This window comes from Mesocricetus auratus, unplaced genomic scaffold (assembly GCF_017639785.1).
Source record: "Mesocricetus auratus isolate SY011 unplaced genomic scaffold, BCM_Maur_2.0 Super-Scaffold_100006, whole genome shotgun sequence".
Lineage (NCBI taxonomy): Eukaryota > Metazoa > Chordata > Mammalia > Rodentia > Cricetidae > Mesocricetus > Mesocricetus auratus.
Genome location: NW_024429190.1, coordinates 101,205,661 through 101,231,627, shown reverse-complemented (window position 1 = coordinate 101,231,627; position 25,967 = coordinate 101,205,661). Strand labels below are relative to the sequence as shown.

The window sequence follows — 25,967 nt, the reverse complement described above, 5'->3', positions numbered from 1 at the left end:
GAAAATCATGGTTGTCAGACACGGTTACTTCAGTCCATACACCTGTGTGATCTTATTTATGTCTCACGTGTAGATGGTACCAGACTTTTCATTCCTTTCTCCAACCTGGAATGTCCTCTCTCCCCTTCATCTCTAGGCTATCCCAGATCCAACCTGTACCCTTGATACACTAACTCTCAGGTGGTTACTAAGATATCTAATCTGTGTTCTTATCACAATAATGCTATATATAGTGTACATTCTCCAATGAGATTTTTGAATATTATTTATCTCTATCTGGTTGCAGAGGCAATATATGGCTATTTTTTAAAATTCGGGGATAACAGAACTATGTGGTGGGAAAGAAGTATTCGCAGTGTCCATTCTCTACCCACCTATAGATGACAAATGTAAGAATTATGTCTGCTATGTAATGATTGTAATTTTTATGTGGTAATGAAAAAGACAATGTAAAATAGAAAATAAAAGGACAGCAAATATCTTATAATTATGCTCTCAAGAATAACTACTTTTAGTAATTTTTCTCTCCTTTTCCCATCATTAGGCTAACACGTATGTTGTGACTGAGATACAGTGACTTTAAACTCTTTTATTTTCCTAATATCTTACAAAATTATTACCAACCAGATTTTATTGTTTTCTATAACACACGTGTCTCCTTTTTCATACCAATCACTTCTCCATCATCAAGTGCAGGAAAGAATGGTTAACATTGTAGACAGAAAGGATATTCATGAAGTTCACTGGCTTATCATGTATTTATACTGCACTTGGCTCACAAAACGGATAGCTTCTAGATCTAAAGACCAAGGAACAGAGCACTGAGGGTTGTGATTACTACATCATTCTTTAGCCAAACAAGTCTCCATGGAGCCTGTTCTCTGTGCCAGTTTGAGAAGGAGGGCAGATCCTGTCACCAGGCAGGTACCCACAGACAGGGAACAAAGCACGTTCTCTGTGCCAGTTTGAGAAGGAGGGCAGATCCCGTCACCAGGCAGGTACCCACAGACAGTGCCTGGAGAGAGCCTAGGAGCAGCAGCGGCTACCTTTTCCGTTTACTTCACAATAATAGTATCTACCAAGTTCTGCACATGTTCTAAATACAAGTCTGATGTATAGTATTACGCTTTTCAAAAATATACATGAAAATTCCTAAAAGTATTCATAGCCCAAGTATCCATGACCTCACACCCACTATGTGAAATAAATCATATCAACGCATTAGAATAAAACATAGTTCATAAAGAGTATACTTTCCAAAAATAAGTGGCATATAATGCTTCCTTTCGATCCTACACAAAAGCTCCTCACCCAGATAAATGACAAAGGAAGGTTGCAGGTAGAAAACAGAGACGGGACAAAACCCACTGAGTCATTTGCTCGGTTGGTAAAGCACTTGCCTAGCATACCCAAGGCTCCAGGTTTGATTCTCAGGGCTGCGTTAACTAGGTGCAGTTGTACATGGCCGTAATCTTAGCATTGAGGAAGTAGACCAAGGTCTTCCTCAGATACATAGTAAGTTCAAAACCAGCCTGAGCTACATGAGGCTTTGTTTCAAAACAACAAAATGGAGGGGGGGTAGGGGTGGGAGGCCTAAAACTATTGGGGGGAAATAAACAGAGATCTAACTTTAATAGAAGTTGGCATGCCCCCAGTGTCAAGAGACACTGACCACACACTTGCACCCCAACCTGGGCAGCTCACACAGGAGAGGCTGGGTAGACTAGGTAACCTTGAGCTAGGCTCAGGGTATATAAAGTGTGCACTGATACTCAAAGTCATTCTGAAAAGAAATGCCACACTGTTAAAAGGGTTGTTTAGGAATAGACAGCTTACACACATTCTGTTGCTCTCTTCCTGTATTTCCCCATAAGGAACACACACACTCTTTGTAACAGAAGAGAAAGATGTTCTTGTCCAAAGAGAAGAAAGGGCAACATCACGGCCATGAGTTCTGTCCTTGCTGGACTGGACTCAAACGTGTTAAGCCGTCACGCACAGTTGTGCATGGAGAGGCGGAGCTCAGCGAGCTGCTGGCCCATGGGAGCTGGCATTCCCTGGTCCACATGAGAGGTGCTCACTCCGGCCCCTTTCAGAGCTGGGCCAGGTTTCCCTCTCAGGCATGCTACAGAGGCGATTTATGGGCTTTATTCACCCGCAGCCCTGTGCTAACTGTTTCTGGTCAGGAACTGACAGGGCACCACACAGTCGGAATCACAAACGCTGCCTTTGTGCCGGGAGGCCCAACTCCCCAGTCCGTCAGCGCCAGGAGGCAAGCGAAAACAAGCCGGGTAGTGTGCTGCCTCCCAGGCCACTCATTTCTGTCGATGGGCTTTCAATCTTCCTGGAAGAGGATGCCAGCTTGGGTGCCCGTCCTGCTTCACTAACTGTAGCCTCACAAGGGAGAGAACCGCTAAGAGTCAATGGAAGCAGGGTGTCGGGTCTAAGGCACCTATAATTAGAGGAACTCAACCTGAGAGCTAAAACTGGACACCCAGTTGCAGGGCAACAGAAAACCAAGCCGCGAGCTGGGTCTGGTGGCACGGGTGTGGTACCCCAGCCACTCATGAGGCTGATGCAAGGGAATCAAAAACTTAAGGACTGCCTGGGCTACAGACGGAGTTCAAGGCCCACCTAGGCAACTTAGTGAGACCCTGGTCCTAAACAAAAAATATAAAAAGGGGCCGGGTACAGCGGCACGTGCCTTTAATGCCACATTTGGGGAGGCAGGGGCAGGAGGATGAGCTATCTACATGGACAGACTTAGGCTAACCTGGGCCACATAATGAGGCCCTGTTTCGATAACGACAAAAAAAGGGGGGTAGGGTGGACGCACACAGAGGGGATGAATCAGGAGCTAAAGGCTCTCGCCGCCAAGCCTGATGGCCCGAGTTCACTCATCTGGACCCACATGGCAGAATGAGAGAGCCAGCTTGCATAACCCCCACCCTACCCTCACCCTACCCCCCTCCCCCCGCAAATAAAAATGCAATAAAAATTTACCAAACGAAAAGTTTGGTAGGGAAACCCTTGCCTTGTACATGCAAGATCCTGGGTTTAATCTCCATTAGTAAAACTAAAAATAAAGGAAACACGGAAAGAAAGAGAAGTAAATAAGGGAACTGGCCCCGTGCTCACGATTTCTGAAACAGAAAATAATGCACAGAGGTGCGTAAGGTGCGTAAGGTATGACCGCTAAGTGCCAAGAAGTTTGCACACGCCATATTCCCTGGTCTCGTTTCTCCACTAGTGGAAATGACATGGATATCTAAACAAACGAGAATGCTAGTTTGGTAAACAATGATAAGAAGCTTAACCCTGCGTGTCCCAAGGTGACTTACAGGGGCCCCCTGGGAGCACTCACCATCTCACAGATCATCCCATGAACATGATGTGCAAAAAACACAAGCTTGGAGGTGTATTTCTACTCACAAGCCTCTTCCTCCAAGTAACGCAGTGCCCAAGTTCTCTCATTCCAAGTGCATAACCATTATTAATAACTTTTCTATTTCTGTCCCATACATACATCCTAGGGTGAGCTATTTATCATGACAGTTGAAACAGCTCAGCAGAAAACTTATGTTGTAAAAGAAAAATATCTCTGAAGATTTAGAAGACAATTTTCTTTTTCTTTCTTTTCTTTTTTTTTTTCAAGACAGGGTTTCTCTATGTATCTTTGGAGTCCATCCTGGAACTGGCTTTGTAGACCAGGCTGGCTTAGAACTCATAGAGATCATCCCGCCTCTGCCTTCTGAGTGCCGGAATTAAAGGTGTGCACCACTACCGCCTGCTAGAAGGCAATTTTCACATGGCAGACTCTCCCTTGGGTCTGACTTTCTAGTCCTTGCTTGGCCTCAGTCTGTTAGTTTTCAGAAATTAATTAATTTCTTTCTTTCCTAGTTTTCTGGGTCAATGTAAATTTTTAAGACAATCAACTGTTTTCTGTGCAGGACCCATAGGAACCAGAAAACAAACAAATAAAACAAAAGATTGTCTAAAGAAAAATGGCGAAGGTATGTAATCAGGATAGGTTACAGGGAAGAAGACAGTGTTCTTGGAAACACAAACTCAAAGCTGAAGCCAGGCAATGTTAGCAAGTAAAGGGACCAACAGCTCCAAGGACAACTGTAGAGTGAGGGTCTGCCCGGCACTGAGTGGATCATCCCGGGAGAAACAGTAGGAAGAGAGGCCATCAGTGTAAGGTCCCTTCATCAAGGGATGAAATAGCACACAGAGACCTTGAACAGAGACTACTAGACCGGAGAGGAAAGGGTCAAACACAGTTGACAGTCTGAAGACTTTTCAAAAAGCAGAACTCAGCAAAAGACCAGATGTGCAGGTGATAATGAATCTTCCAGGAAAAGCCTGCAGTGAAGTTGTCCAGAGGGCTCAGACAATGGCCACACGGGACAGTGGGCAAACACATCCTCCTCTGATCACTCTGCAGGCTGACTCCCCCCCACAAAATGTTATTTTCTTCCTCTGCTCTTCCCACCAAGAGACCAGAGGATAACCAGGAGTTCACCGTCCCAGGCACTGCGACAAGACGGAGCCAGACCCAGAGCTAACTGGGTGGTAAGGCTATCCACTCAAGGTTAACAGCAGAGTTAAACAGGGAGGTGGGTGTATGAGAGGGGGCAAGGGGTGGGCAGGGACGGCATCACAGGGCTGTGGGCATCCATCCTGCAGTGAGGAAGCATCCATCCCACAGTGAGGAAGCATCCATCCCACAGTGAGTGAGCAGGGGTGCAGAGGGCTGCAGGGGAACCTTATAGCATTCTCAAGTGATGACTGTTAGCACGAGGCATGCCTCTAGGTCAATCACTCCAACCTCTCCCGTGTGAACGCTTTGCTATATAGACTTCAACTTAAACTCCGTGCTTACTAAATTCTTTCCTTAGGGAAGGTAAGAACCAAGGAGACACCTTCACCCGGAAGCGCGTCTCTGGGCTCAGGTTTTCTTAAATGTTCAAGGCCAAGATAAAAACATTGCTGTGCCCAACTACTCAAGACAGATGAGAAAGGACAGACTCAAGACTCACTCAGCTGTGCTGGGTGAGACCTCATGGGCTGACTTCTGTGGGATTCGGTGTAGAAGGGTTTTTTCATGGTTACAAATGGGTCCCAAGGCTGCGGCTAGATCTCAATCTTCACTTTGAAAGGCAAGCTGCAGTAAGAGGTTAAGAACAGCCCTGCTGAAATGGTTCAGGGGGTAAAGGCACTCGCTGCCAAGCCTGGTGGCCTGGTTCAATCCCTAGGGTCTGCATGGTAGGAGAAAACTGACTCCTTTGCAAGTTGTCCTCTGACCTCTACATAAGCATCATGGCACATACATGCCTACACACACACACACACACACACACACACACACACACACACACACACACACACACACACACACACACCTGCATACCCACACATACAAAATAAAAATATAATAAAGTTTTAAAACAACTATACATACTTGTTAGCTAAAAATTACTACTGTAGACAGTATTCACTACATAGCTAGCAATAACTAAAAGGCTCTTGAATTTATTATGTCACAAATCTTTACAATCATTCTACAAAGGCACTATGGCCCCTTGTAAGCCACAATGGTGACTCTATGTTAAATTTACCGTCAAGGAATAAAGGCCACGTTTAGAAATGTTAACTTGGAAATGTTAAGTTCTGTGCCCAGGATTGGCAGTCTTCAACCAGAGAACTAAAGGCAGAGCCAGGGTACGTCATGGCTTTTGTTCTAACCCGGAGGTCGGCAAACCTTTTCTGTAAACAGACAGGTAAGCTTGGTGGCCAAACCAAGCTCCTTATGGACAGTAAAATTAGAATTTCACATGGTTTCAACATATAAGAAATACCATTCTCTTCATCCCCCCTCCCCAAACACTTAAAAAAGTAGAAACCATGGTGAGTTCACGAGCCATGAACAAAGAGGTGACAGGCTGGTCTCCCCTTCTCCCAGACCTTGCTGACCCTGCTTGAAACCACCAGGCCGCACTACCGTCCAGCTCATATCACACACGGATATCCCGGAGTCAGAGATAATTGCTAGGCAAAACCAGTAAGCGCATGCTCCGGATGCGACCCACGAAACCTCACGCTTTTCTTCCTGGCACACCCCTCACCTGCACCCCTCTGCAGCAGCAGGTGCTGATTCGGGCCGACCTGAAACCACGCAGGAATTTTGTACACGAGCACAGCATAGCTTTCTGCAACCCAAGCCCACGATATCCCTTACCTGCAAGGTTTGGCTGAAGCGCTTTAACGGCGTGGTCTTCACGGGTGGGATGAGGTTTGCTAGCGACGTGACTCTCGAAAGGGGTTTGACCCTTTTGTTACTAGGTTCCTGTAGAGTTAGAAGAAAAAGAAAATAAGAGGCCAAAGCCAAAGCCCATCTTGAAGATACCTGCCACGTCACAACCAGCCTACAGGCTCCGTGAGTTGCAGGTGGCAGGGTGATCTGCGGGACGTGAGCCGTGCCCTGGACTCTGTGCAGATGATCTGGAGCCGGGAAAGAGAAACGACGGGGCAGGTAGACAGAGGTGGTGAGGAAGTAGAATTAGGGCTCCACCCCACTCCTCCACTCCCCCACCCCTCACCCCCCCTCCCCCCATCAGCCATCCCTTCACGCAAAGCTTCTATCAGTGGAATCCATCCCCCCATCGCTGTGGAGAGAGGCGGGCTCTGGTTTCCCAGCCGATGACCTTGCCATGCCAGTGGCAATGTCTTTTGTTGCCTCTGGTTTCATGTTTTAAAATTCCTTCCCATCGCCTTGCTAGGGCCATTTTTCTGAATGTTTTTATCCATTCAGTTTCCTAAAGTACAAAGATTGCTTTCAATTCATCAAATTAAAAGTCTATTTTTTAAACATTTATTTCTGTGGGTTTTTTTTTTGGGGGGGGAGTGGTCAGAGGACAATTGCCTGGAGTTGGTTCTCTTCTTCCACCACGTGGATCCCAGGGAACAAACTCAGTCATCAGTCTGAATGGCAAACACATTAACTCACTGGGGCATCTGACCAGCTCCAAATTTTTTTTTAAAAAATAAGTTTTATTTCTAGGATCGTAAGAAAGCACCTTTGTAGCTATAATAACGGAGAAGCACATACTAAAATTTATAGAATACCCGATGGCAAACGGAAATGTTCAGGGAGAAATTCGTATCATGGGTGTTGGTTTCCACGCTATTTATAGCCTCATATTTTCAAAGTTACCTTCACAGAAAACATCACCTACAAATCTGTAAGTTACTCCAGAGCTGGCTGGCTGGCTGGGTAGAGGGTGACTCCCTTTCCAATGAATGCTAACAAGAAATGACACAAATGAAAAACAGGCTGTGGGAAGAGAGAGAGAAAGGACAACGCTTTATAAGACAAAAAGGACTGTTACCCTCGTTTTCCTAAGCTCCATCTGACCCTGGTAGACGCTGGACAGCACATGAAGACACCAAGCTGTGATGTGAAAAGCCAAGCCCTCCCGCTGCAGGGGACTCCCACCAGTCAATCCCCAAGGGAGCCTCCACTCCCTCCTCCCCAGGTGTCCACCTTTCCTTTTCAGCCATTGTTCTCAAAGTTTGGAGGGTTGAAAGGGATTCCTGCAGGACATACAGATTCCTGTAACATAGCAGATGCTCGAAGAAATCCTTCGTGAATCTGGAACCCGGCTGGGAGGTTCTCATGTCATCTGATGCCCTTGCCAGCCTCAGAAACCAGAAGCCTCTTAAGACTACCAACTTTGCTGACATTTTAAGTAGAAGAAAAAAAGATTAAACCGAAAGGCGTTCGAAACAATTCCATGGTGCCAAAGAGTGAACCGTGAGCTCACGAAGCAGTCGAGTTGTCTTTCTAAGACAGAAGGGACCCCGCTGCCAGGACCCCCTGGCGTGCTAAGCTGAGTTGACAGCAGACAATCCTGGGAACATTAGGAAGGCTAAGCTTTAAAATGCAGCAGACAATCTCCTAACACGAGAGACCGCACTACAGATGCTGGAAGTGCTAACGAGAAAGTCCAAATGCCGCCTACTTCCAGGTGACGATGTCCTCCAGGATGCTCCGTGCCCAGTTCCTGGTCATCTGCGCCCAGAGGATGACTTTTAAATTTCCCCCTTTTTACATCACATTTGCACACTCTACAGCATCGGAGTCCACGTACCCTCTTAAGCACTCTCTGAATCTCTCCAAATGGCTCCTGTTTTAATCTAGAAATACCAGGGTTGCGGTCTCACTCTCTTTAGTGGCACTGCAGCGTGAGATGAAGTCCCAGGGGAAAAGGACTTGGTCTGGGATAATCCCGCCTGCCCGCACGTACCTTGGAGCCCAGAGAGTCGGTGGCGTCTCATTTCCACAGCTAAAGCTGTATCAGAATGGGGAGGCCGAAGGGTCAAAGCAGCCTTGCTTTAAGGCAGGGCAGGGACGCACCTGGCAGGCTGCAGGACAGCCCGGCTCTGCTCGGCCTTCAGTGTCATCTGTTCTAAGGTTTGTCTGACCTCACTGCCCAGTTTAAACGGCCCACTCAGCTGTGACATTACCTATACATGTCCAAGGCAACACTGGCCAGGCACAATGCTGCTAATGAAATCGCAGTCAGAACTGTTTCCCGGCCCCACGCACGGCACCCAAGGGAGTCAACATCGGGCTGCTCTTTGGTGATCAATGTTCCCAAGCAAAGAGGAAAGAACCAGAAGCCGCTCTGCCTGCTGTGATTCCGTGCTGTGACCCGGCAAGGCAGGCAGATGAAAGTCCAGAACTTGAATACCTAGACGTTATAGGATCTACGTGGGGGGGGAGCGGAGTTTTATGTCTGACCCACATGAGTGAAATATAAATTATGGTGCTATCCTTGAGGGCTGTTGTGAGGTAAGAGATTAAAGACAATTCTTGGCCTAATCTGATTTTTCTTTTCCATTTACTCGGTCTGTCTCCAGCTACATCTCACTGCTGTCTAAAGAGGTCTCTGAGAACATACTTCCAGATTCTAAGTAAATAGCATTACTGAGAACTAACAAATGCAATACCAAGGATGTTTTTTAGGGTTTGCAGGAAGATGACGGAGCATAACCTGCAGAGAGCCTGCCTGGTCCAGCAAAGCACACTGCCAGACCAGGCCGGGCAAGGCCAACACTACACCCGGGCACAAAATGTACTGTTTGCGCTGCACACACCACAGGATCCGAAGGGCAGGCAGGAAGGCTCACCACTAAAGAATGCTTAAATGGTGGGGGGAGTCAGTTTGAGTAACAGCAGTTCTGTTAAATGTTTCCTAGGCTTTACCGTTTTGTCTTACCAATTAGGACTGGTGTTTACCACAAGATATTGGGTATGCTAGTCTCAATGATGATTCTAAAGCGATTTTGTTGTTGTTGTTATGAATATTGTGTGATATAAGGTTTTGTATATTCCACACTGGCCTAGAACTATGTAGTGGAGGCTGATCTTGAATTCCTTGTCCACTTGCTGTTAGTTCCCAAGTGGTGGGATCTCAAGACTGTGTCATCATGCTCAACTCTCAAAGGGTTTAAAAATGAAATAAAGATTTTAAAGAAATATCTGTCTATGCAAAAAAAAACCCTTCTTATATGTATGAATATTTGCCTGCATATACATATATGTATCATGTGTGTGCCTGGTGCCCTTGGGGGCCAGAAGATGGGGTCAGATCCCTCGGAACTGGAGCTATAGATGTCTATGAGTACCCATGTGGATCCTGGGGACCATACTTAGGTCTCTGCAAGAGTAGCAAGCGCTCTTAACCGCTGAGCCGGGCCTCCAGCTCCCCTACCTGCCAAGGTGGCTATTTTTTTGGGGGGGGGGTTTCGAGACAGGGTTTCTCTGTATTGTTTTGGAGGCTGTCCTGGAACTTGATTTGTAGACTAGGCTGGCCTCGAACTCACAGAGATCTGCCTGCCTCTGTCTCCCGAGTGCTGGGATTAAAGGCGTGTGCCACCAACGCCCGGCCAAGGTGGCTATTTTTAAACGTCCATTTTGTATTTACTGTACTTGATGAGAGCATGAAAGAGAGACCCTTTATCAGGTAGGGAAAGTTCTCTTGCTATCAAGTTTGCTATGGATTTCTATCAGGAACTAGCATTGACTTTTATGCAAAGTCTTTCCTACTCAGAGGCAAGGGAAGGGGTAAAAAAGGGAGCTGTAAAAAAGAGGGGAGGTGTGGGTGGGGGGGAGAGTGAAGATGGTCGCAGAGGTCAGACTTTTCCATGAGGGGTTTCTTCCGCAGTTTAGCGCATCTCACGAGCCAACCGCAAACAGAAGGGAGTACAACACTCCGTGCGACTGTATTTTTATCACAGTCGCTCTTCTTAATGTCTCTTTATGTTCTTTTTCTAGGGAGGCAAAGTGATCTTTCAGACTCCTCAGTCTTCCTCCCGAGAGGCAAAAAAAAAAAAAAGCAAAGCAGATGGTACCGCGTAAGAAACTGCCTGCTGCATCATCAAACAGAACGCAGCACCGTTTCTCATTTCTGCCTTCAAAACAGTTCCGTGTCTGCAGCTGGCCCGAGATCCCACCTTTACCGAGCCTCTGCTGCAATTCCCCTGGGAAGGGCTGGAATTGCAGCCATTAATTAGCGCAGGCACTTAGACCGTACAGCCACAGGGCAAGGTAATGGCCCTGCCTCTGGTCAGGAGTCAGGCAGAGGTGAGAAGAGCTCTCTGTGTCTGCAGATGCCTTTGCCCATGAGCTTACAGGGTCACAGGGGCAAACAAAGAAACCAACAACCACTTTCAAACACTTGGGCGCCATCTGTGGCTGCTAACGTCACCTCTAGTCTACCCTCTGCCTTTCCAAGGGGGCTTTCACCACCCTCGTGTTAAATGCCAAGTTATACCCTCACGGTGACTGACTTGCAATACATAAATGATAACATACTAATACTGGTTACGGAGTCTCATTATGTAGCTTTGGCTGACCCGGAACTCACTATGTAGATCAGGCTGGCCTCGAACTCACACAGATCTACCAACATCTGCCTCCCAAGTACTGGGATTGAAGGCTTTTTTTTTTTTTTTTTTTTTTTTTTTTTAGCTATAGGCTCTTATCTCAGAGATCAACACATAAAATTTAATAGTTTGCTTATCTCAACATGCCCATTTGGAAGATGAAGAAACTGAGGTCTCAAGTGATTGACTTGCTTAAAAATCATTCAGTTGCATTAAAAAATGGAAGGGGTACCATAATTTGAGGCAGGCTGACCTTAGAGTCATGGTTAGCTGCCTGGGGCTGGATAACTTTTTCTGTAGAAGAGCAGAAAGTGAGAAGTTTAGACTCTGTGGAATACCCACTCTTTGTTTTAAACGTTTATCTCTCCTGTCAGACATAAACAATAAATAGATTAACCAGTATGGGTGTGGACCATTAAACTTTTCATTGGTGAACACAAAAATGCAAATGTCATGTAATTTTCATGACAAAAATGTTTTTCAGCTACTGGAAACACGCATTATTTTTAACTGGGGCCTCACAGGAAGTGTGCCAGATCTGGCTGTTGCTTGCTGACTAGACTCACTGCCACTCAGTGGTCCTCCGCCTCGGCTCAGCCTCAGAATGTGACAAACTTCAGGATGACACCCTCAGGCACTGTATTTCCCCACAGGACAAACTTGACTTGCATTTCCTCCCCGGAGCTGGCTGGGCATGGTGGGTCCTCCCCTGATGAGCAGGGGCAAGACTGACTTCATTTCTGCATGAGTGAACCCTATTACACTACATTTTACTTTCCAAATAAATCAGTGTTGCGAAACATTCCTTTACTCTGTGTGATTGGTTTGATAAAAAAGCTAAGTGGCCAATAACCAGGCAGGATTTTCGGGGCAGAGAGAACGGAGGCCGGGAAGGAGGAGGAAGGCAGAGTCTCGAGGAGATGCCAGGACTCAGAGGAAGCAACGTGGGAATCACAGAGTAAAGGTGATAAAGCCATGAGGCAGAAAGTAAGTTAACAGAAATGTGTTCATTCAAGTTATAAGAGCTAGTTAGAAACAAGCCTAAGCTATTGGCCAAGCTTTTATAATTAATAGTAAGTCTCTGTATCATTACTGGGGAGCCGGTGGCCCTGATGGGGGAAAAAAAGGCCTACAAATCAGTCTAAACACTGTCAACTTCCTCTGATGTAGGAATAAAGGCCATTTTAAATGACACAATTCCTGGGATCCACTCCACAATAAAATGAGGTGGGGGTGATTTTCGAAGAAGGAAACAGGATGCATACTGGTTGACAGCCATCAAAAGAACACGCTCAGCTGCAGTCTTGCCTGGGGCGCAAAAAAAAAAAACAACTATCCTTTTTAAAAAAGTATTTTTATAATGGACAGAAAATTGTTCGGAAAGGTGTATCATCAAATGCAAAGGAGGAAAGACGAGTCCCTGAGCTCATCAGCAGAGCCCTGCGAGGCGGTGACACGAAGTAGCCATCATCAGAACAGAAGAAACCCCACCAGCGAGCATCAGTAACTCAATGAAGACATGGACTGGTGGGAAAATGAAAGCTGGGAGAGCTTGGTGGTGACACTGAAGTCAAGGTCAGGGAGGCACCGTGCGGTCCAGCTCTGTGCTCCCTGAGCCCTTTTATATCACTGGTTTTTTGGTTTCATTTTGTTGTTGCTTCGGTTTCTGTTAATGCATTCTCACACACAGGGCCCCCTGATCACTAAGCTTCATAAAATGACCTGGTGGTGGCCAACTGACTTACTCTGGAAGCACACAATAGAAAGAGTCCCTTCAGGATCAGAGCGTCCTCAGACAGGCGTCTGCTGACCCTGCTGGATTTGTTTCCATCTGAGAGATGCTCGGCTTTCCCCATGGCTCCCTCCCAACTCGGGCTTCTCTTTCCATGTCCACTCTTCTGTGAAGGGGGAAGACAAGGCCCCCAGCTCCCGGCTCTTCACTGCCCACCAAAGCCCTGTAAAGCTCATTACTCCGCCACTGCCTTGACTCCACCACCCTCTGCTTAGCGCCCCAAACTGTTCACACCGATTTAGTTTACGCTCACGACTCCCAGGTCACCCCTGCACTCTTGCCAAGGCCTTTCCCTGCCTGCCAGCAGCTCTCACTCACCGCTAGCCAACACCGTATTGCCTCTGCCTCCTGCCAAGCCATAAGCTTTCCTTCAAACAGCCCCGTATTTTCCCTTAGCGGACAGTGACAACCCGCCTTCATAGCTTGCCTTCCAAGGGTTGCTAACTGTCTCCTCTCTGTGTCAATGCTTTTTAGACAAAGTGGTTGTGAATGAGATGTATTTTGTAGCTTAGTCAATTGGTCATCTATCTTAGCCTGGCTCTCATACTTCCTGTGTGATATAATGCATCTCATTCATAGTTTCTCCAAGGCGGAAATAGCGGAGTAACCACACAACGGCTTATGGAGAACTCTGGGAAACAGCCGTTTTTTACTGGGGCCCTGTAATCCGGGGCAGGCACTGGACTTAGAGCTTTGCATGATATGCTCATGCCATCTTCAGGACACATGTCATCACAGACGATGACACACACGTCATGGACTTTGTGACTCTTGAGAAACTGGTATGTCTTTTAATTACCCCTCTCTACCTCTGTCATCACGCCACGCATGCATATTCTTTTTCAAAAAAATTGACTTTTTGATGGAATTTTACAGTCACAGACGGAGTTGCCAAAACAGTAGTACAGCATGTCTCCTCTACCTTTTACTGAGCTTCCTAATGTTCACGTCGCACACAACCGGAGTACATTTATCAAAGCGAAGACATCGGCATTGGTACAACGCCACGAACTAAACGTTAGGGGAGTCACTGGGATTTTACTCCCTTTCCCACTAGCGTCCCTTTTCTCCTCGAGGACCCCATTTGAAATCCCACATTATATTCCATTGCCTTATTCTTCCCAGTCTCCTCCAATCAGTGACAGCTCCCCCCACACAGTGCTCTTGTTACGTCAAAACACTGTAGCTGTCCAGCAGATGCTTTGCAGGGGCACTGCTCAGCTGCTTTACAGAATGCCGCTCTGTGTGGACAGATGTGATGATGCTTCCCCCGGATGATTTGGAAACTTTGCCACACATAGTCTGGTGAGAGCCCATCAAAGGGCGTACCTTCTTCTCGCATTGTATCAAAGAGGAAGTGGCGTCTTGAGGTCTGGTGACATCAAACTGGGCATGTGGTTACGGTACTGCTATAGGTGAGCGAACCCTCCACAAAAGTGCACAGGCGCGTTTTAAATCCAGGTAGCTATGGGAATGTACACACAAGCTCTAAAACCCAGTGTCTGCGAATGTAACCTTATTGGGGACTAGGCTCTTCGTAAATCAGTCAAGTTCAGACGCAGTCACAGGTGTCCTTCTATGCAGGAAAGGTTTAGACAGAGGCATGGACACAGAATGACAGAGAGGTGTTCGCACAAGCCAGAGAACACCAGGGGTGACCAGCAAACCCCAGGAAGCAGAAGGAGCAAGGAAGCCGTCCTGGGCAGGCTCAGAGGACGCCTTGCTATCAGCCATGCTGTCTCCGGAATGGAGACACAATACATGGACGCTTAAGCCACTTGCCTCATGGGCCTTGGTCACAGGAGCTAGGAAACTAACATGAGTGGTGTCCGTGGATTTCCCAACTGTGAAAGCGCCACTGTCGTTTTCATACTTAACACATTTGCTGGAGAGAGAGAGTTTGTTCACCTTGAATGCGCAAAGTGAGCTTCACGGAAATAATGCAGATGTCACTTTTCAGGGAGCCTCTCCTGGATGCAAAAGGAAAGCCAAAGGTGGACCCTGATAGAGTCCCAAGAGCCAGTGTCAGCTGTGGTGGGAAGGTGGGGGGGCAGGAGCAGGGGTCCGGCATGGGCAGGACACACAGGTGACAAAAAGAAACCTTCTTGGGATGGTTTAAGCAACAGAGGGCAAGAAAGGAAGGCCGCATGCGCTGGCTGCTGAGCCCATCTGACTTTGATGCAAGCAGAAAGACAATAATGAAATGATTGTTCCTAATTCCAAAATTTCCACTATTATCCTTTTTTCTGCTCTCTTTCCCTTGGCACAAAGTTAATTAGGCTAGTGTCATCTGCTACCAGAAGATGAAAGGCAAATAGCGAAGCCAAATTCCTGCGGAAACCTGGCTTCATTGATTAAGCAAGCGACGCTGGCTTCAGAAGGATCGGTCTTGAGCCCACAGGATGAGCAAGTGGTCTTCAAGCTGAGCTCAGAGCCCCAGCCTTTCCCTTAGAGATGTTGACCCATGACTTCAATGGCGATTCTGGGCTTTGTCAAGCAACAGAACAGAACCAGGAAGGATCCCTTAGAGCTTTGGACTAGCTGCTCTCCACACAGAGGAGACCACGCCCTTGTTTGTTTTTGCCAGCTGAGAGTCTGGCTGGCTGCCTGCCCTGCACTGGGCACACAGAGAGGCTGCGCCTCCCACTTAAGAAGCGGCTCAATTCTTTCTTTCGTGTGTCGGGCGCTTGGAGAAAACACCCCGATTTCCTTCTGACAAAGAACAAAACAAAAAAGAAAAGAAAAGCTAGGATGTGTTTGTTTTTATTTTGCTAATGGGGGAACAAGGAGAGCCAGGAGAAATAACACATCCAGGGAACGCACCGTATCAGCTCAGCCTCATGCCCACACTGAGTCAGGCCGCCACACAGCTAAGGTGCCTAAGACTATTGTCACCTTGGTTCATGGAAACATTCAAGGGTAGATGACAGGCCAGGTGAGGTGACCCACACCTTTACTCCCAGCACTCAGGAGGCAGAGGCAGGCAGAGTGAGTTCCAGAACAGCCAGGGCTATACAGAGGGAATTCCTGGACATCCAGGGCTATACAGAGAAACCCTGTCTCAAAACAAAACAAAATAAGAGTAGATGACAAGAGAAGTCATAGTTGAACCAATGACTCAGGGCCACAAAAGTGAATATATCAGGGCTTGAGGCATATCTCAGTGGTAGAGCATGCCTTCAACATGCATGAATTCCTGTATTCAATATCCATCACACACACAAAAACCCCACAAAAGCTAAAAAACAAACAACAACAAAACTCACTAAAACATAGCACCTCCCCCACCCCCCACCTTGAGCACGCTAAGGTTGAAGAAAGGACATTCATTCTCCTACAGGAGAGTCCCCCCAAAACCCATCAGCAGCTATGGCTAGCGTTGGTCTGAGAGGCAGCTGCTTTTAGGAGAGCCCGGTTAAAGAGGAGACATCAAGACAACTTGACTGAACTTAGACAATCGTGGCCAGAGTCGCAGTCCGAAACAGCTTCCCATATAGTGCAAGAGACCAAACAAAAACAATCAGGACAGAGAAGAACTCATTTGTTATGACAACTCCTGTAGTCTTTGGCTTCCTTCAAGTCCAAACAACACAAAGTATCACAGCCCTCGTGTCTGAGTAAAGGGAAAGAGGTAGCTGGAGAAAGTGAGGATTCATCCTCATTCAGTCTGCCCTGGAGAAGCGATTCATTTCCTAACACACACAAGGGGGGCACTGTCTAGGGCGTGAGGTTTTGTTTCTGAAGGAAGAGTGTCAACAAACTACTAAGGTTACTATTATCTTGATGAAGGGTTTCACTATGCAGCCCAGTCTGTCCTCAAACAAGGGTCCTCCTCGCTCAGCATCTACACCACGCTACACTACACGGGTCCCTACGCCCACCTTAACCTAGTGCCTTCATTCTCATTTTCGCAGAAGTCCGGGCCCCTTTTCAGAAACGTGCAATGTCTTACTTGCCTGCCGTAAGGACATTCATTTTTGCTGAATGAAGGTTTATGGGCTTGGGGATGGGGGTGGGGTTAAAAAAAAAAGAACTCTGGAAAATAACCCAGTAAAATGGGGGCCTCTCAGAGGGCTGGAGCAGGAGGCAGCCCAGGTTACGCACACACAATCTCAGGAGTGCCAGTAAAATAAAACAGAACCACTCTTTCAGACCGGAGCTCCTGAATTACTTTCAGAGTTATTCATTTTAGTCAACACAAGAAGGGTAAGTCAACATTTGTCCTGGCAGCAAGCCCACATTTGTTATTTTATTAGTCTGCTACTGGCTAAATTGGCCCGAGATTAAACACATCTAATAAATAGCCCTAAAATATTGGAGTTTAGCAGAAAACCACATTCGAGTTCTCTTACACAGGATGTTACTATTACTTAACCCTAGGCAGAAGGAGAAACACACACCCACACCCTGTAAGTTCCTTTTAGTCAGCGCCAGCCCCTATAGCCTGAAGCTCATCTTGGTCATGCCCAGACACGGTTCTACAGGCCTTCGGAGAAAGAGGAAGCCAAACATTTAGGTCTTTCTGAGGTCCCTGGCTACACACCTGCCCTCCCAACTCCGAGCAGCGCTTTTTACTCTGCCAAGGCAGGCGGCCAGAACCTCAGGGCTGGGTTACTTCAAGCCTTCTGACAGAATAGGAGGCCTGCCCAACAGGCCTGTGTCCCTGCGTTGTGAATCACAGGAAGCTCAACCTGGCATACAAAGACTAAGTGCGGCTCGGACGTGAACGCTGCTGCGTAAGTGATGCGTCCAGCATGCTGCTCCCGTTCCCGGGTCTGGGAAATGCGGCACAGTCCTGGCTGGACGAAACCAACGGGTCACTAAGAGATGGCAAGGGTAGCCCGGTCACTGCCACTGACCCCTAAAGAAGGCATCTGTGACTTTGGAGTTCCTCGGCGGCTTACTTCCTACTGACTTCTTGGAACTTGTGGGTGGGATTAAGTTCTGCCCTTGTTTTTCTCTGTTAAGAGGATATCCTGACTCCCATCCCCACGCCCCCTCTGGGCTGGATAGGAGAAAGGCTGCCTTGAAGCATCCATCCCTACTTGAGATGAGGAAGCTGTTGTGTACAAAACTCAAGGCGACTTTGAAGACGTTTTTTTATGAGCTCCCTTGGAGTTTAGGATGGACTCAAAAGCCTCTGAAGAACGTAACAAAGTTCCTATTGCTTTGGTCAAAGAATCTACCAATTCTTTACAAAGTATCCATGGATAAATATGAGTGGCTCTTTTCTGACATTTTATAGCCTTGAACCAATCCTGTAACCTCCTCTGGTTTGGTTTGCTAGCTGTGAAGGTCAATGGCCCTCTTAGAGCTAGTTGTCTGGGGGAGCCTGTGAGACTTTGTGGAATGTGTGTGTCACAGGCCCACTTCAGTGGGAGCCCCCAGATAAGACCAGAGCATTAGCCTATTCCAAAGTCCAAGAAGCAGCCTGCTCTCTCCTCCAGCCCGCTCTCCTCCAGCCTGCTCTCCTCCAGCCCGCTCTCTCCTCCTCCAGCCTGCTCTCCTCCAGCCCGCTCTCTCCTCCAGCCTGCTCTCCTCCAGCCTGTTCTCCTCTAGCCCGCTCTCTCCTCCTCCAGCCCACTCTCTCCTCCAGCCCGCTCTCTCCTCCAGCCCGCTCTCTCCTCCAGCCCGCTCTCCTCCAGCCTGTTCTCCTCCTCCAGCCCGCTCTCCTCCTCCAGCCTGCTCTCCTCCTCCAGCCTGCTCTCCTCCTCCAGCCCGCTCTCCTCCAGCCCGCTCTCCTCCAGCCCGCTCTCCTCCAGCCTGCTCTCCTCCAGCCTGCTCTCCTCCAGCCTGCTCTCCTCCAGCCTGCTCTCCTCCAGCCTGCTCTCCTCCAGCCCGCTCTCCCCTCCAGCCTGCTCTCTTCTCCAGCCTGCTCTCCCCTCCAGCCTGCTCTCCCCTCCAGCCTGCTCTCCTCCAGCCTGCTCTCCTCCTCCAGCCCGCTCTCCTCTAGCCCGCTCTCTCCTCCTCCAGCCCGCTCTCTCCTCCAGCCCGCTCTCTCCTCCAGCCTGCTCTCCTCCAGCCCGCTCTCTCCTCCAGCCCGCTCTCTCCTCCTCCAGCCTGCTCTCCCCTCCAGCCTGCTCTCCCCTCCAGCCTGCTCTCCTCCAGCCTGCTCTCCTCCAGCCTGCTCTCCTCCTCCAGCCCGCTCTCCCCTCCAGCCCGCTCTCCTCCAGCCCGCTCTCCTCCAGCCTGCTCTCCTCCTCCAGCCTGCTCTCCTCCTCCAGCCTGCTCTCTCCTCCAGCCCGCTCTCTCCTCCAGCCCGCTCTCTCCTCCAGCCTGCTCTCTCCTCCTCCAGCCTGCTCTCTCCTCCAGCCTGCTCTCCTCCTCCAGCCTGCTCTCCCCTCCAGCCTGCTCTCCTCCTCCAGCCTGCTCTCCTCCTCCAGCCCGCTCTCTCCTCCAGCCCGCTCTCTCTCGCTCACTGCCCTTGCCCACAGCTTTCCACTCACTCTCCACTGTCACACCACTGACATGTTCTGGCCACATATTTTTCATCCCACACTCCTGCCTCTCCTTCCTGTGGCTTTGTCATCTGTTTAGTAAAACTCTGGCTGGACAGAGGGAAACTGGGAGTGGCTTGGCAGGATTCAAGGCTATGCTGGAGGACACGAAAGCAGTAGTGAGATTCCCAAGATATCAACCTGAGAAGGGGGAAGGGACCAGGACCTGGGTCTTGAGGTCTGCACAGGGCAGGCTCCACCAACACCGTGCTGAATTGTGTGCTCCAGGAGGTGGTGTGCAGTCTTGTCAGACCCGGGTACCGTCTGGGTTTAGGCAACCATAGGTACTCTGGGCATTTAATCCAGCAGATATGCAAAGCAGAGCTTTTCTCATGTAACACGGTGCCTCTACCTTCAAGGAAAGGACCGCACGGCCTCACGTGTTTCCTCTCTCTATCCACTTGTCACCTTCTGGAACTCCACCGCCATTATCTTAGCTTCCCATGAAAAATGAAATGAAGAGATGGAAAGAGGTGCACACATCTCCATCTCAATGTCCTAAAGGAAAGGACAGATTGTGCTAGCTGAATCTGGGATGATGACGTACATCTCAGGCGAGCCGAGCTGACTGTCAGGTCTGCTGTCTGATTGGAGATAAGGCAGGGACCACGTTTGCCGGCTGGGCGAAACCTGCACGGTCATGTGCTCCAGAGTTCCAGGGCTGCGGGGAGAACAGATAACACTTCTCTGCCGTCCAGACGCTTCTTAGCTTTGACAGAGAACTGGTTTTTTGAGCAAGGAAGCCTTTCAGGGATGTAACTTCCAGGAAGAAACACAAACCACTTGTGATGCTTCCTGGCACGCGCCAGCTGTCCCCAGAGCCACTTCATCCCTTCAGATGCCTGGCCCATGTGTGTCCTCGGCAGCACCTTCCCACACGCACAGCCAACAGCTATAGAACAGTTTAGAACATTCGGCTCCCAAGAGAGAACAGAATAAACCCAAGTCTGATTATTCTAAACTGAGAAAGCCACCAGACAACTACATAAGTGAATTGGGAATAATTTTTTTTTAATTTAAACTTTCACATTTGGGGTGACACCCTGCCACACACTGAGCAATGGTATGTGAAAGAAAAAAAAACCAGGTAGAGAGTATGCTGTTCAGGAAAGTGCGAGGGTGGTGATCTACAATAGAGCTCTATGGTCCTCCCACACACCCCTCAAGAAAGTATATAAATAGTTTCAACGTGTTATTCCTTAGGATGGGGGCACGCTCACACAAACTGTTTGCTTGGCCACTTTTCATTCTGTAGCATATTTTTTAATGACAAGGTTTTGTTTCTATTTTTTTAATGCTCACTGACAATGGATTGTACCCAAAGGCTCACTGCACTGTCAATTCTACATTTGCAACCTTGGAACACAATGATTATGTGCTATTTCTACCCCCCCCCATTTAAGACTGCATCATTATCTAAAGCCTATTGAAATTCATATGTGTCTGAATATGAAAAAGAAGGTATCGTGTGACAAAGAAGGCCTTGGAGGACAGGCTCCCCCTACATCAAATTCAGCTCATTTCAATTACAAAAAATAATCAGGAAAAGGAAGGGTAATGGCAGGTGACATAAATACAGAAGCAAAGTCACAGATCATTTGATGAAACAAAATGTTGGCTTAGCCTTGGAGTCAGACGTAGTGGGTGCCAGTAAGTTTCCAGGAGACACAAATGCGGTTTTGCGGCATATGGTATGTATTTCTGGGGAAAAGGGCCCCTGGAGCAGAGGGGGAAGGCTCTTAGGTTCTCAGGCACCCCCAAGTAGCAGAAGATGTTTAGATGGAGTGAAGACTCACTCTGGACCAGGTCCTTCTTCCTTTGGCCTCAGTAGTTAGGTAGCTGATCCTGCAAAGCCTCAGTGAATTGCTGCAATGGTGTCTCTCTGTCTGAAGCTAGCACACACTCTCATCTATCTCATGGCCAGGACCCTGTTTTACAGAAGAGGAAGCATGTGTCCAGAGAAGCTTTACTCAGCAATTAATTGGCAGAGCTGAAATTAGAATTCAAGTCTACCTGGCTTGAAAGCCTTTTTTGCCAACCCCACACTGACTTCCCCAGGATACACAATTTCCTCGTTGAACAACATCATGGCATGGACAGGGCAATAATCCTGTGAGTCTGTCTCGAGGTCCTTTCCGTCCACGATGCCTTGAGTCAATGCTAATCATTCTCCCACTTCACAGAGCAAGCAAATAAGACTTAAAAGGGTTTAGAATTTTCCAGGGTCGCCCAGCCAGTAGAGTGCCTAAGGCTGCTCACCTATCTACAAGGTCTGGTTTCTGCTAACTTTCTGAGCTAGGAGGAACCCGGATGGGAAACTGACTTCCTAGTCAGGAGAGAGGTGGAATCTGAGACAGGGAGCAGGAAGAGGAGAAACCCAGCTTGCTCTGGTCTAGCCCTGTCACTCCGGGACCAGCACAAGAGACAGGTGTGAGGTGCTCTGCCCACGCCCCTCCAGCAGACATGACCCTCGACGTGTCCACCTGGAATAACTGGATCAGTGGCCTCATTCTACCACTTCCCAATACACGGCGGTCACAGGCTTCCAAATCCTCTCCGAGAGCCCCCTATGGCAGATTGGTGGTCATCATCTGGATATTAGTTTCAGTAATGATTTGGCCAAACTCAAGCAGAAGTCCGTTGAGGACAGAAAGCATGGCTTTCGTTTTCTAAACACGGCGAGGGGTGTGGCGGGGACACACACACACAATATACACAGTCAGGTCTCAGTACTTGCTCACTGACAACTAAACAACACTAGAGGTCATATTTTAGTTATTAAATTCTTTATCAATGTAGTCATGACACTATGGAGTTTCCCCTACACTTCTGACAAAGAACCTATTTATAAATTAAAAGTACCCTGCTGGAATAAGGCATGAAGAATTTAAAGCAATCAAGCTCACCCTCATCTGGCTTCCTTTGTCCGTGGTCAGTGTTGGCTGAGTGTTTCAGATGATGCATGGCCAGTGGGGGGTGGGGGGAGAGCTATCTCAATGGCCAGGGTGCCTCTCAGACTCACACACCAGCTTCTGTTTAAGTCATCCCAGGAACTATAAAACACCACCAGATTTCTTTTCTTCTCTCTCCTTTTTCTTTTTCTTTTCTTTCTTTCCTCCTTCCTCTCTTCTTCCTTCCTTGTCTTTCTTTTTTGTTTTTTTTGTTTTTTTGAGACAGGGTTTCTCGGTGTAACTCTGGCTATCCTAGAACTCACTCTGTAGACCAGGCTAGCCTCGAACTCACAGAGATCCACCTGCCTCTGCCTCCTGAATGCTGGGATTGGAGATATGTACCACTACACTTGGCTCACATCAGATATTTTTATCCTACCTTTAAGGAAGCTTGCCAGTGTGTCTGGGACATTTTTATTTAAAAAAAAAAACAAAAACAAAAAACAAAAAACAAAATAATAATGTCATTTGGATTCCTTGGAAACCAACTTGGTATTGCCTACAAAGGAAAGAGTAACTTTGTTTCATAGACTGACTACCCCAGCTTCTACAGGTAGACCTACATTCAAAACAGAAGGCGTTGTGGCTACTAACGATCTGGCATCTGTGGATGACACTTTGTATTTCCTTTGGAAATCCTACTTTACAGGTGAGGAAAGCAAGATTTAAGAGGACGAGTCCAGTCTCTTCAACTCACAAGGGGACCAGAGTTGGGATTAAAAACTCAGGTCAGAACAGGGTGGTGGCGGCACATGCCTTAATCCCAGCACTTGGGAGGCAGGCAGATCTCCGTGAGTTCAAGGCTATCCTGGTCTACAGAGTTCCAGGTCAGCCAGAGCTACATAAAGAAACCCTATCTCGAAAATAAACAAAATTGTGTAAGACCTGAGTTCAGGTTTCCAGCATCCATGTAAAAAGTTATTTGTGGCAGCAAGTGCCTGTAACCCCAGCACTGGGGGAGGTGGAGACAGACAATGAAGGTGTGTGTGTGTGTGTGTGTGTGTGTGTGTGTGTATGTGTGTGTGTGTGCTCGTGCATGGTCTCCAGAGGTGGACTTTAAGTGTTTTCTTCTATTGTATGTATACACACACACCCCTCTCTGTTAGGCTCTCGTTAAATACTTGCCCCCTGCCTGAAGCTCCCAAGGCTGATGCTTATACTTTACTAATAGGGGAGATTAATAGAGGCATCAAAGACACGCTGGGTCCAAACCAGAACCTTGGGGAGAGAACTGGAAATGAAGAGTAACCTAGATAACTTTGGATCTTATTCCCATATCATTTGAGCTGTCACAAGCGGCATGAAACTAACCTTTTGGGAAATAGTGATTGAATCCAGTCCTTCCTTTCTAGAAGCAAAGACTCAGAGGTTCTGAGTGGTCAAGTCTACCTGGGCCCTATTGTCTCAGGGCTTCTGTTGCTGTGAAGAGACATGATCACGGCCACTCTTTAAAGAAAACATTTAAAACTGAGGTGGCAGGTTAGTTCAGAGGGCCAGTCCGTTATCATCGTGGCGGGGAGCATGGTGGCACACAGGCAGACATGCTGCTGGCAACATCTTGGTTCAGACGGTAACAGGAAATGGACTGTGACACGGAGCAACGCTTAAGCATAGGAAACCTCAAGGCCCACCCACCCCCCACAGAGACACACTTCCTCCAACAAGGCCACATGTCCCAAAAGTGCCTCTCCCTATGAGCTGATGGGGGCAACCACATTCTGCCGCACCTGTCTTATAGGGGGGGCAAGCTCTCATTAGAACCAACTTGGAAACAAACGCTGCATTTAGGAGTTACGAAGCCAGGCTTCCACTTACTATTGTGCATATCAGACTGAAGCTCACCGTGGCAGGCCCCTCGAGCCTTGGCTAGAGGCAAGGATAGACTCAAGAGAAAAAGCACAGCGCCCTTGCCAAACCACGGGGCAGGGGAGGGTGGAGATGACACTTCACTCTGCCGCTCACACTTTAGCTGCCATGTTTTTTTTCTCTTCTAAGAGTTTACTTCCTGTTTCACAGTGGTTTCCAAGCCCTTTTTCAAGATCACAACTAGAAGCCTCACCGAACACACCCCACCCCACCCCACCCCTCCACCCTGGCAACACACACACACACCTCACCAAACAGCAACTAGGAGGGCAGACGGGGCCTATGACAATGAACTAAGGCCACAGGCTACTGGTGACCCACCAACACCCATTCCCAAGTTGTGTGAAATCTAACATTAAGAATTCAGTGGGGGGAGGGGTCACAGCTCAGCAAGAGAGCAAGTGCTTAGCCCAGGGAGGTCCTGGGTCCAGTCCTCAGCACTGCAGGGTGAGAAAGACATCTCCTCCAGTCACCAGTTATCTGTCCTCTGTTTACCTGGGGTTGTTATAACCTTTGAGAAGGGAGCTTGCACTGGCCATGAGTTCAGGCCAGAAACTGCTAGAAGGAAGCCTTAGCCCTTCTGGACATCGGGCTCAGCTTTATCTGTTTCCATTACTTGATTTATTCTCCTGTTTGGGGCTTCTTCCTCCAGAATTACTTCAATTTTCTAGATTGGGCAACTGGTGGGCAATTGCTATTTACATATATATATATATATATATATATATGTTTGACATGGCTTCTCGGTTCTGTTTAACTCAATTGGGCTGCCGACTTCTAGTACTATCTGCAAAAGAGTACCTTTGGGAAATGTATTTCTCCTCGCTATATGTCATGTCTCCTGCAGAACTTGGAAAGCATCATGTCAACACACATCACCTACATGTGCAGGAGGTCATGCTCGTCCGTTTCTTACGGGCTCGTTTTTCATTCTAACAGCGATCTCCTACCAAATACAAAGTAAGGCCTTGTTTGCAGTGGGGGCCAGAGCAAAGGCCACCAACTCACTGACCCAAACACGAAGTCACTTAGTGCGTGCAGAGTTCTAGGCTCATTTGTAGGACTTCCCAAACAGCTCTGCTTGCAATCAACCCCACTAAGTAGCACGGCTAGAAGCTTCAGTCCTCACGCTGGCACATCAAGTGATGAAGACTAGGTAAAAGAGGGAGCCATCATTTTGCTTCCTTGGTTGATAAAGTCAGTGGTCCTTGCTACAGTCTGAACATGACACGTCTCTCCGGCGCGTTTTGGGGCTTGTTTCCTAGCTGCAAGCACTATTTTGAGAAGTACTAAAAGAACTTCAGGGAGTGAGGGGGCCAGGCAGAAGTGGGTCCGTGGGTGCGTGCCTTTGAAGGTTACACCTGGTCCTTAGCCCCTTTGCTTCCCACCACGCCATGTGACCCTGCAGCCACAGAGTTCCGCCTCCCACCACAGGCCCACAGACAGCGGAGCCCACCATAACGGACTGGAGTCTCTGGCACTGTACGCTGGCACTGGGCACCGCCACCTCTCGTGGTCTTTATCTGCTTTGTCACGGCGCTGGAAGGCTGACATGCGCGCTCATCTTTCTCAGCGGGGTCTAAGGAGACGGCGCGTGTGAGATCCGAGCATAGGATAACAGTATCGTGAGTCTATGGAGCGAAGCGGAAGGGCGCGCGCGTCTTGACGGCAACACCCCTTGCCCCACACTGCTCCACGTCCGTCAGTAAACTACACCGGCTTAAATCAGATTCCGCTGTACACAGATTACGCCCAACATTTTCCCTCTTGACTTTTTTTCCAGGGACGCTAAGGTATATTTATTTCCGTTCTAGGTGGCGATGGCCACAGATGAAGTCGCTGATCCAAGGGACATGGGGGTCATCTCGGTTCTGCTGTCTGCTGTAAGCAGATATGAAGGGACGCTTA

At 48.2% G+C, this 25,967-nt stretch overlaps 1 protein-coding gene across 9 annotated transcripts in view; it reads right to left on the bottom strand.

Moving 5' to 3' along the window:
- Window positions 1-25,967, bottom strand: part of Arhgef3 (Rho guanine nucleotide exchange factor 3) — a 273,494-nt gene that overhangs the window by 36,502 nt on the left and 211,025 nt on the right. For all 9 annotated transcript variants that reach the window (XR_005877905.1, XR_005877906.1, XM_013118846.3 and 6 more), the window contains one exon: window positions 6,242-6,349. Coding sequence is in view for 7 of the 9 variants with exons in the window: in XM_013118846.3 (XP_012974300.1) it covers window positions 6,242-6,349 (108 nt within the window). In the remaining 2 variants the exon portion in view is untranslated. The remainder of the gene's footprint in view (window positions 1-6,241; window positions 6,350-25,967) is intronic.